Source organism: Opisthocomus hoazin, chromosome 20 (assembly GCF_030867145.1).
Source record: "Opisthocomus hoazin isolate bOpiHoa1 chromosome 20, bOpiHoa1.hap1, whole genome shotgun sequence".
NCBI classification, from domain to species: Eukaryota; Metazoa; Chordata; class Aves; order Opisthocomiformes; family Opisthocomidae; genus Opisthocomus; species Opisthocomus hoazin.
Genome location: NC_134433.1, coordinates 17492085 through 17508976, shown reverse-complemented (window position 1 = coordinate 17508976; position 16892 = coordinate 17492085). Strand labels below are relative to the sequence as shown.

The window sequence follows — 16892 nt, the reverse complement described above, 5'->3', positions numbered from 1 at the left end:
ACTGCCATTTGCAATACCATCATGCATCTCCAGACATCAAATCAGCACACAGCAATGAGACTGAAGTCAATGCAGTTCTATAAATGAAAATTAATTTGCTCAGAAACAGGCCTCATTCAAGAAGAACAGAATACTGGGAAGGGAGGGGTTTTTAATCCCTATATCACAAATAACAACACAGGGAGAAACTCAGGGACAATCTTCACCATGCAAATTTTTTTGCACTTAGGCATCAGCAGATTGTCTGCTGAGTGTGCTGTTAATGAAAGAACCAAACTAAAAATAAAAAGCACATCCAAACCCAAGGCAAGTTTCCCATCAGACAGTTGAGTGTTCCACTTTGGATTACATTTACTTTGAACTAGAAAAGAACTCTCAACAAATATTTGGGTGAAGGGGAATCCATCTCCTTTTCATACAATCGCAGAATTGTTTGGGCAGGGGCATCTTTCACTAGAGCAGGTTGCTCAAAGGCATAGGGATTGCTCAGTACTTAATTAATCCAGTTTGCTACAAAAGCCAAAGGACATTCAACAAGTTTATTCCATCACCCTTCACTCCGGACTTCCATGTAACATGAGGACATAAGGACAGCTCAGTCTGAACTGAATAGCCTACACTATGAAAGATCCTACAATTGGATTTCACAGTAGTAGCAGAATTAATCCTTCCTTGATAGTTATTCACTTGCGAAAAGCAAACGCAACATTTCAGAAAAGCATTAGGTTTGGCTCCTGCAAACAAAATCAAAAACAGAGACACTGTCTCCCACTGTAGATGGGAGGTTGCGTGTGCACACAACCTACGAACTTTATTCCCACCTCAGAACAAAACTGGGCATGTTAAAGAGCATGACAAGATTTAGGCTCTCATCAGATGTTGTAGTGAGTACTGCATTTTGGATTCACCTGATAAAATCCACAGTTATTCAGATGTTGCTTCTTCTTGAACAAGCAGAGGTCCCGGTCACTTCAGTGAAAGTTTTGCCAGAGTGGAAAATCTAGGCCATTGGTTTAAAAATTGGCCATAAGTAACACAAGCACTCATGGCCTTCATCAGGAACTGTAAACAAGAGCACTCCAACTCTAACATCACATACTACCTGATCCTTAAACAAGCTGGGCCCAAGAGAACACAGTAAGCTCTGTACTGTTGGGTAGTCATGCTGCTTCTGATGTCAGATCCAGTTCATGGTAACTCGCTCATCCACCCCAGCACTTCACCCATCTCACCTAAATTTAGGCCCGTTCAGAAATCCTTGAGAGAAGATCTGACGGGGTTTTTTCAGATCTCAGTCTGATGAGGACAATGTTGTCAGTTCATCCCCAAAGGAGCTCAGTTACTTGCTGCAAAATTGGGGAAAGAACGGGGACGGGAGGATTAAAAACATGTACTGACCTCGCGCATCGAAGAATTCATCGTCAGAGCTCTCCACAGAGTCTTTGAGGACGTTCTGCATGTGCCACTGAGCACCACTGAATCGGTGTGGGCCAGCTGGAAATACAGAGACACTTACATTAATGGAAGGGAATGCTCACGTCTGCTCCAAGCTCAAAGAAAAAAAAAAATCACACACTTTAATAAGCAGTTTGTGTAGATGGCTCAGGAGGATCACTTTGGTCAGTGGACGTAGTTTAATCTCAGACACTCAGCCAGAGCTCTCAGGATGGCACAAAAGTTACACCTCTTGCTTCCACCTAACAAAAGTGATTAAAACAAGTTCTTGTTAAAGATAAGCCTGTATCACTTTCAGCTGATACAGTGACTTGAGAAGATAAATTCTTCCCTGTTGAATTCACCAGGCTGCTCAATTCCAACACTCAAACTGTACATTGTTTGTAAGACATGAAGCAGCATTTCCCCAGGACATGGCGGTAGCTCCCATTTTAATTCCATTTCACTTTTTTTAGAAGTGCCACCCTATTCGGCTCATAGATATATCGACAAACTACTGAATTCTCACTTACTGAGCTGTTTTCATCAGACAGCTTTGTTTTGCTGGAGCCTGGGGCTTTCATTTGAAGTTTGTCATTTGAAGACAGGAAGGAAAAAACACATTAGAATAGGTACAGTAACAGATACAATCATGACAGCTTAGATGGCCCCAATGGATTATCATACTCAGACTAATTTGTAACAAGTAAACCAGACCTGCCTAAATATATCAGTTCTCCTTAAATCCACAGCAACCCATCACTAGAAAGTAGCAGTGAAATATATTGCCTTATGTTAACAATAAAGTCTCCCCCAAACCAGTGGGGAACCAGGGATCAAATCCACCATATCCATAACAACACTACAGCTGTTGTAAAAGGGACCCTCATTACCAACAGAATAGTGTCCTTTGTTTTATTCATTTCTCCAAATGATCATCAGACCTGAAATCTAATATCCTGAGGCCCTGTCCACAACAGCATTCTCCTCTCAGTAGTAAAAGAGCAACTCAAGCAGGAGAGGCATTCTTCCACATCATTCTGGGGGAAACATGTCACTAGGTCACAGCCTTTTGTTCCACTTTTACTCTGTCTACAGCTCAATTAATCAGAAATATAAATGAAAGGTGGTAGGAAGAGGAAGCAGATTTTAGCTGGCCAAGAAGAGAGTAGAAATAAGAATCAGTTTATAGTTTAAAAGAAATTAAAAAAAAACATTCAAAATAATTGGTTATTAAACTGTCAGTGTTCATTACAGGAGTACAGTGTGTATTGGGAATGCGTCCAGTGACATCTGGCAGCTACCAGAAAATGCACACAGATCATTACATTTACTGTTACAGATTTCTGGAATCTTTCACTCATGACAGCGAGCAGCAAACTGAAATATTCCTTACCAAAAAAACCTTGCCGTCCCTCCATTCAAATATATATATATATATATATATATATATATATATATATATATATATCTCCATCCTAAAACTTATCATTATAGTCATCAAAATAGTGTTAGAAAGAACACTATTCTGAACTTCTAATGAAGAAAAGCCTGCATTTGGTCAACGCTTGGAAGAGCAGGAATTCTAAAATTTCAAAGCACAAGAATAGGAAGCGCCACAAAAAAGCCAGAGCAACAGATGGGAAAGGGAGAATTTGCAAAATTCAGTCTTCGGAAAAGAATCCATACACTACAAAAGAGCAGAAGGAAGAAATAATCTGCCTCACCTCTGGAGATGTTTGACCTGAAAAACAAAATATAATATAATTAGTCTTAGCAGAAAAATTCTGGACTAAACCACTGTTTTTCAGCCTTATGTAGAATATTGGATTTCGTGATCACAGGCCTTAAGATATATAAGCAGCCAGAAGGAAGGCAGTAAACTAGGAAATTTATGAAGAACCTATAAATGAGAGGCAGGTCCACAGAACATGAGAGAATGATGAGAAGGCAAAGGACTGCCTGGAACATCTCAAGAGTGTTAAGAACTCTTCTCTGCAAGAAAAGAGCTCCTCGTTCAGCTACCCTAGTCAATCAAGTATCTGTAACTGAAGCTGAATTTCTGTGCTATGGATGTGTATTAAACCATGGGAATATCCAAACTAAGACAGACAGACCTCATTGGTAACACACAGTTAATGTCTTTTGGGGTCCTGTAGATGCAGACACTCCCAGACTGAACATAAATCTCACACTGAGAATATTCTGCTCAGATTTTCCAGAACAGACGTCTGTACTGATGATAGGTCTTCCAAGGCAAAAAACTGAGGAGTCTGATTTTCATATATTTTGAGCATTCAATGACTCCACAAGAAGACAGAGGGCTACACTCCCAGAAACAAAAAAAATGCCACATCAAAAAATATCCTCTTATGGCAGCAGATAATTTGTTTTGAAAAGGCATTTAGGAGCCTGACTTTTAGAAGTTATTTTCTCTGCACTTTTTAAAGCCGTATAACTGTACATCTCTAGTCAGGCACCTCAAATTCAGGTATCCAAAGCCAGCAAACACTGGGAAAAAGAACAAACAAAAGAACAAAAACAAACCAAAAGGAACAAGTATTTGGCATTTTGGATAATAATTTTCAGGATTTGTCTTATCATGATTTTAAAGATTGTCCAATTTTTGTTGTGTCAGCCAGCTATATTTCCCATGGATTGGTGAAGTCCCATTAAATGCGGTCTTGGGTTTCCATAATTCTCCAGTAAAAGCTGAAAATTTAAGACCAGAAGGACTCCCTCATTCTTCCTTCCTTTTCTTCTTTGCCTTTCCTGATATCTAGTCCCCTTACAAAATCTACCTTCAAAGAACAAATACCAAAAGTTACAGGATTAATCCAACACCTGCAACATGAGCCAGTTCCCTCCATTTCATGATATATGCCTTTTCACCTAAATTTTTATTTGGTTCCCCTGCCCAAACCAACCAGTTGATCTGGGAAGAAACCGTCTGCTACTGTCTTGTTTTTACCTAACAGATTTTTAGAAATTACCATTACAAAGACAGAAAATAACATCAAACACACTACAGAAATCACTGAAGAGTAAGGTAGTTTAAGCATCTGGATGATTCACTGATTTGTATCCGATAACAAAGGCATTTTCAGCTTGGTTTTCCTAATCGAATAAAAATTCATTCAGATCTAGACATATATGACTGTGCTCCACTTCATACCAGAATTGAACTAGAATTTAGAATTAAAGAATTCAGAATGCATGCTATTTATCAAAGAAGTCTCCTGGTACACAGGGAAAAAAGAAAAAAAAAAAATCAATATTTCATTCTCGAAATTTTCAACTGGATTGTGTAAATAATCTGACCTGCATTTGACTGTAGGGAACAAAGCACTGTTGCAAAAAATTTACATAAATCTCAAGAAAACAACAGAAGAAACCCAAATGAGCTCAGTCTCGCTACAAAACTTCATTACCTGACATTTTGGCTGTCAAACCCAGATTAATTTGGAGCACAAAACCCCCAAGAAGATAGACCCGTGTCCTTGAAGAAACCAAGGATCCTCGTCTCCAGTGTAACAGGATCCATAGTCTCCACATATCAGCGGCTTGCCAAGCTCACCCCCTTCCTCCGGGTTACAGGTAAAGCAATAGAACCCACTTCCAGGAGTGCTTGCTAATCTTTAAAGAGTTCTCTAAAGCAATGGGTTTTTCAGTTCTCAGTGAGCATTAGCAAGTCATTACTGCATTTACTGTGGACTTTGTTTTACAGAATCACAGAATAGTAGGGGTTGGAAGGGACCTCTGTGGGTCATCTCATGAACACAAACATTTCTTTCCCATTATATCAGAAATGACAGCCACCTTGATGTTTTCAATATTTAAAACACCTACAATTATATGTTACTTGTAATTATCAACCACAGTAACTTGTTTCCAGCTAAACTTTCCTAGTTCAGAGTCTTTTATATTGTCACCACAGCTCCCAAATATCACAGCATGTTGATTTATGATGTCTCCAATAGAATTTCAATCTCTGATTCGCATGTTGAGGTAGTAATTTCCTAGGGAGGGAAAAAAAAACCAAACCCAAACCAGTTGTTTAGATACATTGTTTTACAACAGATTTCACTTTCAGCTCACCTTGACAAAGTTACCATTTATCCCTGAGACAAAAGTAGACTTTGGACATTCTCATTAACAACCTACTTGAATCTCATGATGGAATGTAGAATAGCAATCCTGACAACCGTGGATAATGGAAGTGGGCAAGATTTTTTGTAGTTGTACTCGAGTTCCACATATCCAATTCCAATTTTTGCTTCTTAATCCGTATTTTCTACTAAAGGATGTGAAATCCAAGAAATAACTCAGTCCAGAAAGCGCATTTATTACTTGTACAACCTCCAATGGCATAGCTTCCAAACACCTCAACAGCACAAATGCACTTCCCCTTATAGGACTCCTATCAAGTAGGGAACTGCTTTCACTCCCATTCATCATGTAGGGAAAAAGATACTTTCCTAAACTTACGGTAGTTACATTAGTACAGTCTTTCACGTAGACAAGATCTCAGGATCCACAAAGACACCTTGGCATTATTTCACTTGGGTTCTAATTTTTAAGCACACAAGCTTTTATGCAAGGACCTAATCTTGAACTCACATTTAACTTCAGTTTCAAGTCCAGATGCTCTTTTGGGTTGATAACATCAGCATGCAAAAGCTGTGTAGCCTTAATAAGAACAAAATAATTGCTCAGATGCCTCTGGAACCTGTTGTAATCAGTATGTCTAAATGCCTTTGAGATACCACTTCAAGTGTTGTTCAGCAAAAGGAGGTAAAACTAAAACAAGTAAGTTTACAGAATCACAATATGGTTGATTCATCTGGTCTAATTCCCTCTGCTCAAGCAGGTCACCTAGAGCAGGTTGCCCAGGACTGTGTGCAGACAGTTTTTGAGTATCTCCAAGGAGAGAGACTCCATAGCCTCTGTGGGCAACCTATGTCAGTGCTTCACTCTCACAGTAAAAAGTGTTTCCTGATGTTCAGAGGGAACCTTCCATGTTTCAGTTTGTGCCCATTGCTTCTTATCCTGTCACTGGGTAGCACTGAAAATAAGATGGCTCCATCTTTTTTACACCCTCCCTTCAGGTATTTGTTTAGTTGGCGAGGCCAATACAAGATCACTGACCAAACACTTCAAATACAACAGAAGAAACATCGATGAGTACTGCTGTCACCTCACCTCTCCAGCTCCAAGAGTATCTTACCAGTCCACTACACTCAAGACCAATACACTCCCAATTCCTACAGGCTACCATTAATTAAAGTTATCATGGCTCATACTTATTGTTACCTTTCCTAGCTGCTGTAAAGCGTATCCATCCCAGCAAAGCAGAGAACATTCTTCGTCCTCAATGATGCATAACTTCCCCAAGGCCAGCCCACTAACAGTAATTACAGAATACAGTTGATTTCATTTAAATCCCCACAGGGTGCAGAAAGAATTTGCTACTGAAACCATGTTTGACAGTCTCATTAAAGACAACGTTAAACAAAAACTTAAAAGGTATGTTTCTTTTAACTGAAGCAGTGGTACTAATAAGTGCTCAGTTCACATTTTCACTTTTTTTTTTTAACCTCTATTTTTAATTCTGTTTAAGAAAACCTTAGTAACAATATACAATGTTTTTAAAGGCTGCAATTTTTTAAAACATCACACCAATGTAGAAGAGTTATATCAAGCTTTTAAATATGCACATTACTGTGTTAAGTAAACTATTTGTTAAAAAATACCACTGCAAAAGCCCCACACAATACACCATCCAGCAATAAAATCACACTTGGTACTCTTTTTTTCTGTCAAGGATCCACCTGAAAAACTCTCCAATTATACATTCACCTGATACAGTAAGTATGATTCATTGAAGACTCATTCCTCATTATAATTATAATTCATTTGCCATGATTCATTCATACAGTAGAACAACTGTTTAAAGACTGCATAACAGCCACTACTTTTCCTGTAGGTAGACAATTGTGCACACACATGTGTTTGCAAGCATGCAGATAAGGAGCCTAGTGACATGAAACAAGTGTCTTGGAGAGACAGTTCTTAACTGTCTGTCTCAAGCTCACAGTGCTTAATTGCATAAACGGCACAAAAGGGCATGGAACTTTCCAGTAAAGGGAGCAATCTACAAACTCTGTAATGGCAATGGTGGTGGATGAAGCATAAGCAAGACAAGATATGCTGGTGGTGAAAAGGCGTTGGAGCTTAAGGAAAGTGAGGACAAGTACAGACGTGAGTATGAAAAGCTCTGCATGCTTTGGCTACAACAGACATTGTAGCCCAGTGGCAACTTGGTGGGTAGATCTGAGATTTACAATGCAGGACTTTGCCCAAGCAAGCAGAGGGTGCTCCTCAAGCACCTTTCATTTGAGAACCTCCCAGTTAAACCTGTCCTCATCACCGTGGTGTCCCCTGGGTCAGATCTTTAGCTCATATGCTAGCAACCCCAAGAAATCAACACATCTATGTTAATTTGTCCATTTGAATATGGAAAATGTGTCGCACAAAGTTTAAAAACCCTCTTCATTCTAGGAAAACCTTGTATCTGCATGTGACAGAAAAAGTTTTAAAAATAATAATGAAAAATAGTTTCCTATTGCAGTTTCTGGCCCCTGCAGATTCTCACACTGCATTTCACTTTGGCTTTTAGTGTTTAAGACCAACAAAGAAAACTCTAAGAGTTCTCAGACTAATTAGATTATTCTAAATCTCTAACAAGCTTTATACAAGTCCATCTTTTTAAAATCAAAATGTTGAAATAGGGTTCATCTTAAATGCTTTGAGTTTAGAGGACTTTGATTTAAAAACATTGAAAAGTTGACTTTCCTATCTAAGATTCTACTTGAATCTTACCAGTTAATAGGAGTTTTACACCCTTACAAGAAAAGGAAGTACTGGCAGGTGTATTTTATGGGCAGGCACTCCCAGGCACAAACAAATGAAGCAGATGGATCCAAGTCTCATTTTTATCACTGAACTTCCTTCCTATACAGTTGCCTGATGATGAAAGGCTAAGGGAACAGGGCTTGTTCAACCTGGAAATGAGAAGACTTCAGAGAGAGCAGACAGCAGCCTGACAGTGCCTGTGATGAAAGCATCAATAAGGCAGAGCAAGCCTTCACAGTGGTGCAAGATGGGACAACAGGAGACACTGGGTGTAAGTAGAAATAAGTTTCATACTGGGTTTTTCCTTAAACATTTTACCCAGAAGAAAAGTCATTCTTTGGAAGCAGCTGCCCAGAGCTGCACAATCTTCATCCTTTGAAATTTTCAAGCCCCAACTGGATAGAGCCCTGAACAACCTGATCCCTTCCCATAGCTGACCCTGCTTTGAGCAGGAGGTTGGGCTAGAAACCCTCCTCAGGTCCCTTCCAATCTGAATTATCCTATAATCCTAAATCAGAAGGAAAAAAGAACGTGATCTGCTGGAGTAACACAAAGTAATGGAAACATCTGTGGATGCACAGAAGACAAATTTATGGCAAAGATCACACTCGTTCAGAGTACTGGCAGGAGATATTTCTGCTCTAAGTGTAAACAGGATGTAGCACGAGAAATTGACATTGGCTACACTACTGGTACAATAGGGCAACCTCCAAGGTGAGATACACAGATCGCAAGACTATGGAGTGTACTTAGAAGCAGGCTAGCTCTATTACTTCAGTAAGTTCATAGCAACCAGCCAAGATTGTGCCAGGCACTGCAAAAAACACAGAGCAGCAGACATCCTGTTACCCTGGAGAACACACAATTTAACACTTTGTTTGGAGGAGAAGCAAATTTCCCCAGCATTCAGAACTGAGTAGGGAAGGTCTGATGGTTTTGTTCAGGCCTACTCTTTCAAATATGTTTGTTTACATATTTTTAAACACATTTGTCTATTCCAAACATATGATTCATTTTGAGAATGATCATGCGTGATTCTGGGAAACAGTAGAGCTGGATTTCATTGTCACCCCACTCCTGACTCCTTTTTCCTTTTTTTTTTTTAAATGCAAAAGTGAGGAAGGTACAACAGGGATACCTTGTACACTGGACATAGGGTACAGCACGCCCAAACAGAACAACCATCTTCGGATCACGCAGTTGATGTCTTCACCCTTTCGGTATAAAGACAAATATAAACCACCAGCTTTTAACATAGTCTTTGAAAACTGAAGTTAGAAAAACCTGCAAGCAGTTTCTGTCCTTTCCTTCCATAGGTCCGTATGGGAAGAACCAGCATTTTCTTAGTAATATTACTGATAATGTTTTAAAGCTAACACTTTGTTTTTGTTTTCAGTGACAAAAGGCTTCCCCTCAAGTCTGTTATCCATACAAAGAGTTATTTGGTCTCCAGCCAAACAAACTACTACTTTAGCTAACAATGTTAGTGCATAATAAGCACTGAACATTATTTAAAAGCTCTTAAAATTTTCAAGAGCAGCATCATCAGTTTGAAAAATGTATACCCCAGTGTTCAGCCTTTTCCCTTTACTCCTGACCTATGGAAATTCAAAATTGGGCTAATAGCCACTGCCTTGCAAATCAAGCTCTCACAGACACACGCTTGAGGAGAAAGGATGCTCTTTGCATGGGAGTTAAGAGTTGAAATGCAGCAATGTTCTATGACAGACAGTATTTGCTGTTGTGAAGCTGTAGAAACCCCAATAAGAGAATCCACTGCTTCTTTGGAAAGAACTCTGGATTATTGCAAGAAGAAAAGCATTTACCTAAGGGATTGCTGGAAGACAATGCTTGACAGATGCAGCTACTGTGATAAATATCTGACTGTTACCTCCTATCAAGCCATAGGCAAAAAAATCAGCCTCTGCATCTCACGGAAAGAGACTGGAGACACTTCAGAAAAACAAAGAAAATGTTCCTTTGGGAAGAGCACAGCAACACTTTGCGGGAAACATTGTTAAAGATGCAGTAGATGCAATGCTGCTAATCCACATCCCGTTGGTCACACACTATCAAGCTCTCAAGTCTTAGAGGAACTGTATCATCTGCCTTGATACCTGCCTACAGAGGCTTTCATGAAAGCACATAGTACAGATTAAAAAAAAAAGTTTAGAGTCTAACAGCACTAACACATGGGAAGAAATAAATGTAGCAGTACTGAATTTCAGTGCCAGCACTGCAGTGCTGCGAGATGCATGACCCACAGGTAGAAGAGCTCTAAGGTGTTTGAGGTCATCTGCTTTATCTAATCATTTCCGTCTGGAGGCATTAAGATACTCAAAGCTTCTCTTCAAACCTATTCACTTTTAAATTTCACTAGTAATTGGTGCTTACAAGCAGTAGCAGTATATGAAAAGCTGTTCACTTCCCAGGTTTGTACTTTTGTGTAGTGTTGGATGTAGTGGCTTCCAGGAATGTTTCATAGACGGAAGTAAGGCCCTGTCCAAATGTGGAAACTGCCATCTCCTTCAGCCACAGAGCCAATGCTGGCATGACAGCTTTATGGTGTTCATCTCAAGCACAGCATGCTGCCCATGGAAAATGGAAGTAAATACAAAGGCACCTCCCACGAGGGAAAAAAAAATGACAGTGGTTGCACCAACACTTTCAATTTAAATTCAAAAGACCACAAGCACCTCCCTAACCAACACCATTCTAGTGTTACTTAATATGCATTAAGTGTCTCCTGAAAAATACGGTAAAGTTGAAGGAACTTCTGTCTGAAGAAGACCCTAGAAGACCTTGAAGGGATTGGTGCCAGAATAAAAAGCATTCCATTTCAACCACTAGAATTTGCTTGGCAGGAATGAAGAAGGCTATATAAACATAAAATTGTAAAGACTTCACAAGTACTCCGAAGAAAACTGCAGCTCCCTGGAGAAGAACTGCCACTGGTGTGGCTGGAAATTAGTAAAAAAGTGCTGGCTCCACAAAGAAAGCTCATGCTTTCAGTGACCTTGGAGTTTGATGCAGAATGTGAAGGAGGGTAGGGAAAAGTGTCACAAATCTCCAGGCATAAATTCTGGCTACGAGAAAAGCTCTTGGAAGCATCAGTTTTATTATATTGCACTAGCAATGCTTCCAGATTTAGAAGCAGCTTAAACATGGCCACAATCAGCAGCACAAGCCTGGGTAAGCTCAATGCAGCAGTTCTTTCACACTTACATTTATTTGCTGACTGGACTGCACTGCATTGCCCTAATACACTAGTCTTATTGAGTCTGCTTCCTTCTGTGCCAACAGATTAGCATTAGCCACCTTAATAGGACTCTATTAACATTTCTTGATTGCATTACACACTAGCATTGCCTGTGCTCACTGATTTGATTTACAGTGCAACTGCTGCATATTCTATTTCATTATTTTGTTTCAGAGAATGAAAAGACCAGCCCTACTTCAATATATAGGCTAACTCCTTGGTAATGACACTTGGTTATTCTATGTCAGCGAAGTTTCTCTTATCAGATTTGTTAACTGACTCGTGGCAGCTAGGTTTCAGCAATTTTTGCAAGCAGGGTAGCAACCTACATTTCATTTCAGTTGTTCAGTATCACAATTTATATGTATAGAAAGGGAAACCATGTAGAAATGGAATGCCTTTAACAGCAACCCACTACATCACTAATTTGCCAATCACAATAGTTGAACTAGAAGCACATGTAGTAGCTCCCATAGGCTGTTCAGGCAGCATGGCAGACTAACAGTAGAATACAAGCAGAACATATCCAAGCAGCAGGAGAGTTCACAAAAATGCACAGGTGCTTCTCTTCCAGTAGAAGCGGCAACCAAGTTTCCAACCTAATTTTCTTATGCATGATACTGCAGGTTGCTACACTCGTCTGTTACAGAGGGAGCTGAAGGGGCCGGGGGGGCTTGCCCTGAGCACACAGCTACAATAACTGCAGGGGAGAAGACAAAAGCAGAGCCATCTTGCAGCACCATGCACAGAAGCCGAATTCTCTAGTTAGGCTAGCACTAATTGTAATTAACTGTAATTAAGATTACTTATAATTAAGACTACAATCAGTGCTTTTCTTCCATTAAAAAGTCTTGGGTTTTTTCTTCAGCAAAGAAAGCTGGAATTCCATTGGTACTTTGCTGCATCTGTGATCTGGTGATGTCAGATGAGGTGATGCGATGCATGAGCAAAATGCAACTTCAAAAAGCAGTCTCTTGGTTTTCCCTGCACTAAATCATTTCACATTTTATTTCTTCTGTGGCTGATGCTATCACATATCTTCCTGAAGACAACTCTTGCAGGACCTACAGAAAACAATTTTCCATATCATTGATATACTAGATATGAGTCTGTGACTCACCACACTTCACCATACACCTCAACCTCACAGTAGCTCTCCTTATATAAATTGCTAATTAAAAGCAAAGTCACTTCTGAATGTTGTTGAAAAAGAATCAGTTAACTAAGACTTATAGATTTATAATATGCTCATTAGCCAATTTAGCCATGTTAGATATTGATTTCCTTAGCACTAAGATGTATAAATAAGGATCACAACTGAAACCTATACCCCATACAGCAGCAGCTTCCGTAAGTGCAACAGCATCAAATACAATCAGTTGCATCCTCTTCTGATAGGCAGTAAAATAGCTAACTGACCCCACATTTGAATGAGCACCTAAACTCATCCCTGAAGGATGCTCAGCTGCTCTGATGCTCATTTACCCCCCCCCCAACCCCAAATCCTCTTCCCAGGAACATTCAGGTTCTTACTTGACTAAGAAGTGCCACAGAAAGAGTTCCATGTCCTGTTATGTGACACTCCTATTTCTGTTAGAGGCAAGCCAGGCTGCACCTCTGTAGATGTCATCCAAATTTAGATGCGAGGCAAATTTCATCCTTGGTGTTCAGTGACTGTACATAGTTCCAGCAAACTGCAGAAGAAATAGCTCCCACTCACGTATCAGCAGCTTCTAATGCTGTCCATCCAAAGAAGAATCAAAAACCCAGGGGGTCAACCCTGGGACATCTTGTATCTTGCTGGTACCAGGAACGGTGTGGCCAGCAGGAGCAGGGAGGTGATCATGCAACTGTACTCGGCACTGGTGAGGCCGCACCTCAAGTACCGTGCTCAGCTTTGGGCACCTCACTACAAGAAAGATATTGAGGTGCCGGAGCATGTTCAGAGAAGGGCAACGAAGCTGGTGAAGGGTCTGGAGCACAAGTCTTATGAGAAGCAGCTGAGGGAGCTGCGGGTGTTCAGTCTGGAGGAGGCTGAGGCAGGACCTTACCTTATCACTCTCTATAACTGCCTGAAAGGAGGTTATAGTGAGGTGGGCGTTGATCACTTCTCCCAAGTAACTAGCAATAGGACAAGAGGCAGTGGCCTCAAGTTGCATCAGAGGAGGTTCAGATTGGATATTAGGAAAAATTTCTTCACCGAAAGAGTGGTCAGACATTGGAACAGGCTGCCCAGTGAGGTGGTGGAGTCCCCATTCCTGGAGGGGTTCAAAAACCATGTAGACGTGGCCCTTGGGGACATGGTTTAGCAGGCATGGTGATGATGGGTTGATGGTTGGACTTCATAATCTTAGAGGTCTTTTCCAACATTAGTGATTCCATAATTCTATGATCATGCAATCTCTGATATGTTCCACAAGTAGACCTAAGGAGCACAACAGTCATAGGAAAGGGCCATTCCACTTTCACCCAAGCACCAGCAGAGCTCATTTTCTCAGTTTCATGAGCAAATTATCCTGGTGAAATCAACAGTAGTTGAAAAGTGTATATAACAGAAGAATCAGGTCTAGTTTCTCCTGGTCAGAGAGCACAAACCCAAATTCTTTCCAAAGGCGCCTTTTTTTTTTCTTTGCTTTTTAAGAAATGTGACAAACTGGCAGTGATATAACAATCAAGCAGTGCATTAGTGCACTTCATTCCATGTGATCCGACGGTGTTTTTAAAAAAGAGAAAAAAAAAAACCACAAGAGGAATTAAAGCAACCTTACTTGTCTGTAGCCAACGTTCTCAGAACTAAGGAAATGGAAGCAGAAAAACAGAAAAGAAGTGAAGTAAAGCCTAAGAGGCTCTGAAAAGCACTTTAAGAAACAAAAGTCTTCCTCTGAAAATTGAATGCTGCTGATTTCCGATTTTAAATTAACCACTTTCCTACATCATTTTAAAAGTCCTGCTGTCCAAAACCCACTTGTTCTATAAGTCCCAAGTATCCTAAGACAGCACGGCTCCCCACTGTCAGTAATTCCACACGCTCTGCTACTATTACAAAATAATGCTGTTTCAATATTACTTGTTCTGCAACGATCATATTTAAAATGCCTATCAAGTCAGGAGAAAGGCATCTACTTCTTCCACTCCACTAACTGGCATTACCTCTGACTTAGAATAAACCAATACTGTACACGGCAGGCCCCAGTACTTCAGGTTCAATATATGTGGAAATCAAATGTGTGCAGAGCACAGCAATACCTTCTGTAAAATGGAAGGAATGCTTGCCTGCAAAAACAATGTCCTCTATCGGGCAGCACACTTCACCAGGATACAGAACTCTGCCATTTCCAGAGGGCTGAAAAGCCATTTTACAAATGCACCAGGAAGTAAGCCTAGCCCTGCTGTGAAACGACAACCATGTTACCTTTCTTCACTGTTTTTGCCTTATCCTCAGCTTGAATTAACTTTTACAACCACTGACCGCAGCTGAAAAAGAAAACCATGACTCCAGTCATCACTGTTTACAGCAGAACTTCACCAGCAGGATAAGCACAAACACTCTGGAAATGAAATGGCAATGACTTTATACCTGAAGCGTATTTGTGAGAGGGCAGAGTAGCAGAACAGTAGGCACAGTCCAGAAGCATCAGTTTAAGAGTCATTCCAGCACCTCCTAATTCCCTCTTTTCTTTAACAATGCACAAATCAATGGTTGCTTGTCAGGCAAATAAGAGAGAGAGAAAGAAAGCAAGCTGATCTGAAGGACGGTCACACCAGCCCCTCCTGGCAGTATCACTAATGTACCAGGCTAGTCCAATAGACCATCCAGGTTCAGGTGTGCTTGTGCCAGACCTTCCAGGAACATGTATTCAAGAAGTCTGGGATAAGAACAGCAGTTTTCATTGGATGTGATTATAAAAGTGGGCTTTCCCGTAAAACTAATTCAATATGGCTCATGTCATTGTCGCAATATTAGAGATTACAAGATCTGCAGCAGGCCCAGCAGTATACCACATCTTTTGCTTGGTAACGAGCATTTGCCAACCAAGCCTAGACATAAGTACATGCAATAGACAGGCAATCATAAAAAAAGCACTCCTGAATACTACCACACCAACCTAGTTCGCAGAGACAAAATAGCACACAATGGTCTCATAGCTACTGAAAACTCTGTCCTTTACATCGCAAAATATTGAGGACTGAAATAATCTCAACAAAAAAATAATCAAAATCAGACTCTGTTGCACAGATTAAAACATTTCCACTTGTCAAAACTTTAGAACTGTGCCCATTTTGAATTCAGGGAAGGTTTTCCCAATAAAATTTAAAAAGCACAAGTCATTTTTCCATTTGGAAAGAGATGCTGGGTAGAAGGACTGACCTTTGCTGCTGTCATTGACTGCTGTTGCATAATAATACTTTTTTCTGTTCTGCTGGTTTCAGATGCTTCCTGCCTACCCATTAAGTGATTTCACTGAGCTACCCACACAGTGTTACCCTGTGACTACGCAGTTAAGACTTACTGGAGGTCAAAATTACCCACTGTTATTTTCTAGTTATGCTTTATTTCTTCTTTGGCAAATGTAGAACAGAAGATGTACTTTTAAAAAATATTAATTTAATTACTGGAGGCAGTCCTCAGACTCAGGAGCTCAGGCAAGACAGAGGGAGATGTTGATCCTCCCTCCAATTATTCCAGAGTGAAAACTAAAGTACACTCAGAGTAAGCTCTCACCTGTGCACAGACCACCAGAAAAGACAACCCATATATGGCATCATAGTTTGCAGGGCCACACAGAATTAATCCAAAGTCACACAATGAAACTGTAACAGAGACTGGAACTGAAATGAAATCAGTTGAAGCTGAAATGAAATCCACTGCAAGCGGAAGCAGCTGAGTGGGTAGTGGGAGGCCTACAGAAGTGTGAAGCCTACAGAAGTGTGAAGCCAAAGGGGGAGAGGGAGAAAAAGAAAAGTAGGAGGCAAGAGGGAGGTGGGAGAGAGAGAGCACACAAGGCCAAGGGGGATAGGGCGGAAAGAAGTTGGAAGGCCAAGGGGGAGAGCACTCAGGGGGCAAGTGGGAAGCCAGACTGGTGGGGGAGAGAAGGACAAAAATTAAAAAAAGAGAACCTGATGGGAGAGATGGAGGCTGAGAGTGAAGGGTGGGGCTGAGAGTGAGCGAGCAAGTACAAGGCCAACAGGACAGGGGTGGACAGTGGGGGGGCTGAAGCGGAACAGGAGGCCACAGAGGAGAGCGTGCAAGGCCAGAGGAAGACAGGGAGCCCCAAAGGAGAGA

The 16892-nt window shown here is 40.6% G+C and overlaps 1 protein-coding gene across 6 annotated transcripts in view; it reads right to left on the bottom strand.

Moving 5' to 3' along the window:
• Nucleotides 1-16892, bottom strand: part of PITPNM3 (PITPNM family member 3) — a 126371-nt gene that overhangs the window by 106394 nt on the left and 3085 nt on the right. For 2 of the 6 annotated variants that reach the window (XM_075439887.1, XM_075439891.1), the window contains exons 2-3: nucleotides 3162-3178; nucleotides 1399-1494 (exon numbers count right to left, since the gene is read on the bottom strand). The exons of 1 other annotated variant lie outside the window; for it this stretch is intronic. In XM_075439887.1, the coding sequence (XP_075296002.1) occupies nucleotides 1399-1494; nucleotides 3162-3178 (113 nt within the window). Of the gene's footprint in view, nucleotides 1-1398; nucleotides 1495-1576; nucleotides 1698-3161; nucleotides 3179-16892 lie in introns of all 6 variants that reach the window. 3 more of the 6 variants (XM_075439889.1, XM_075439890.1, XM_075439888.1) reach the window with 2 other exon arrangements.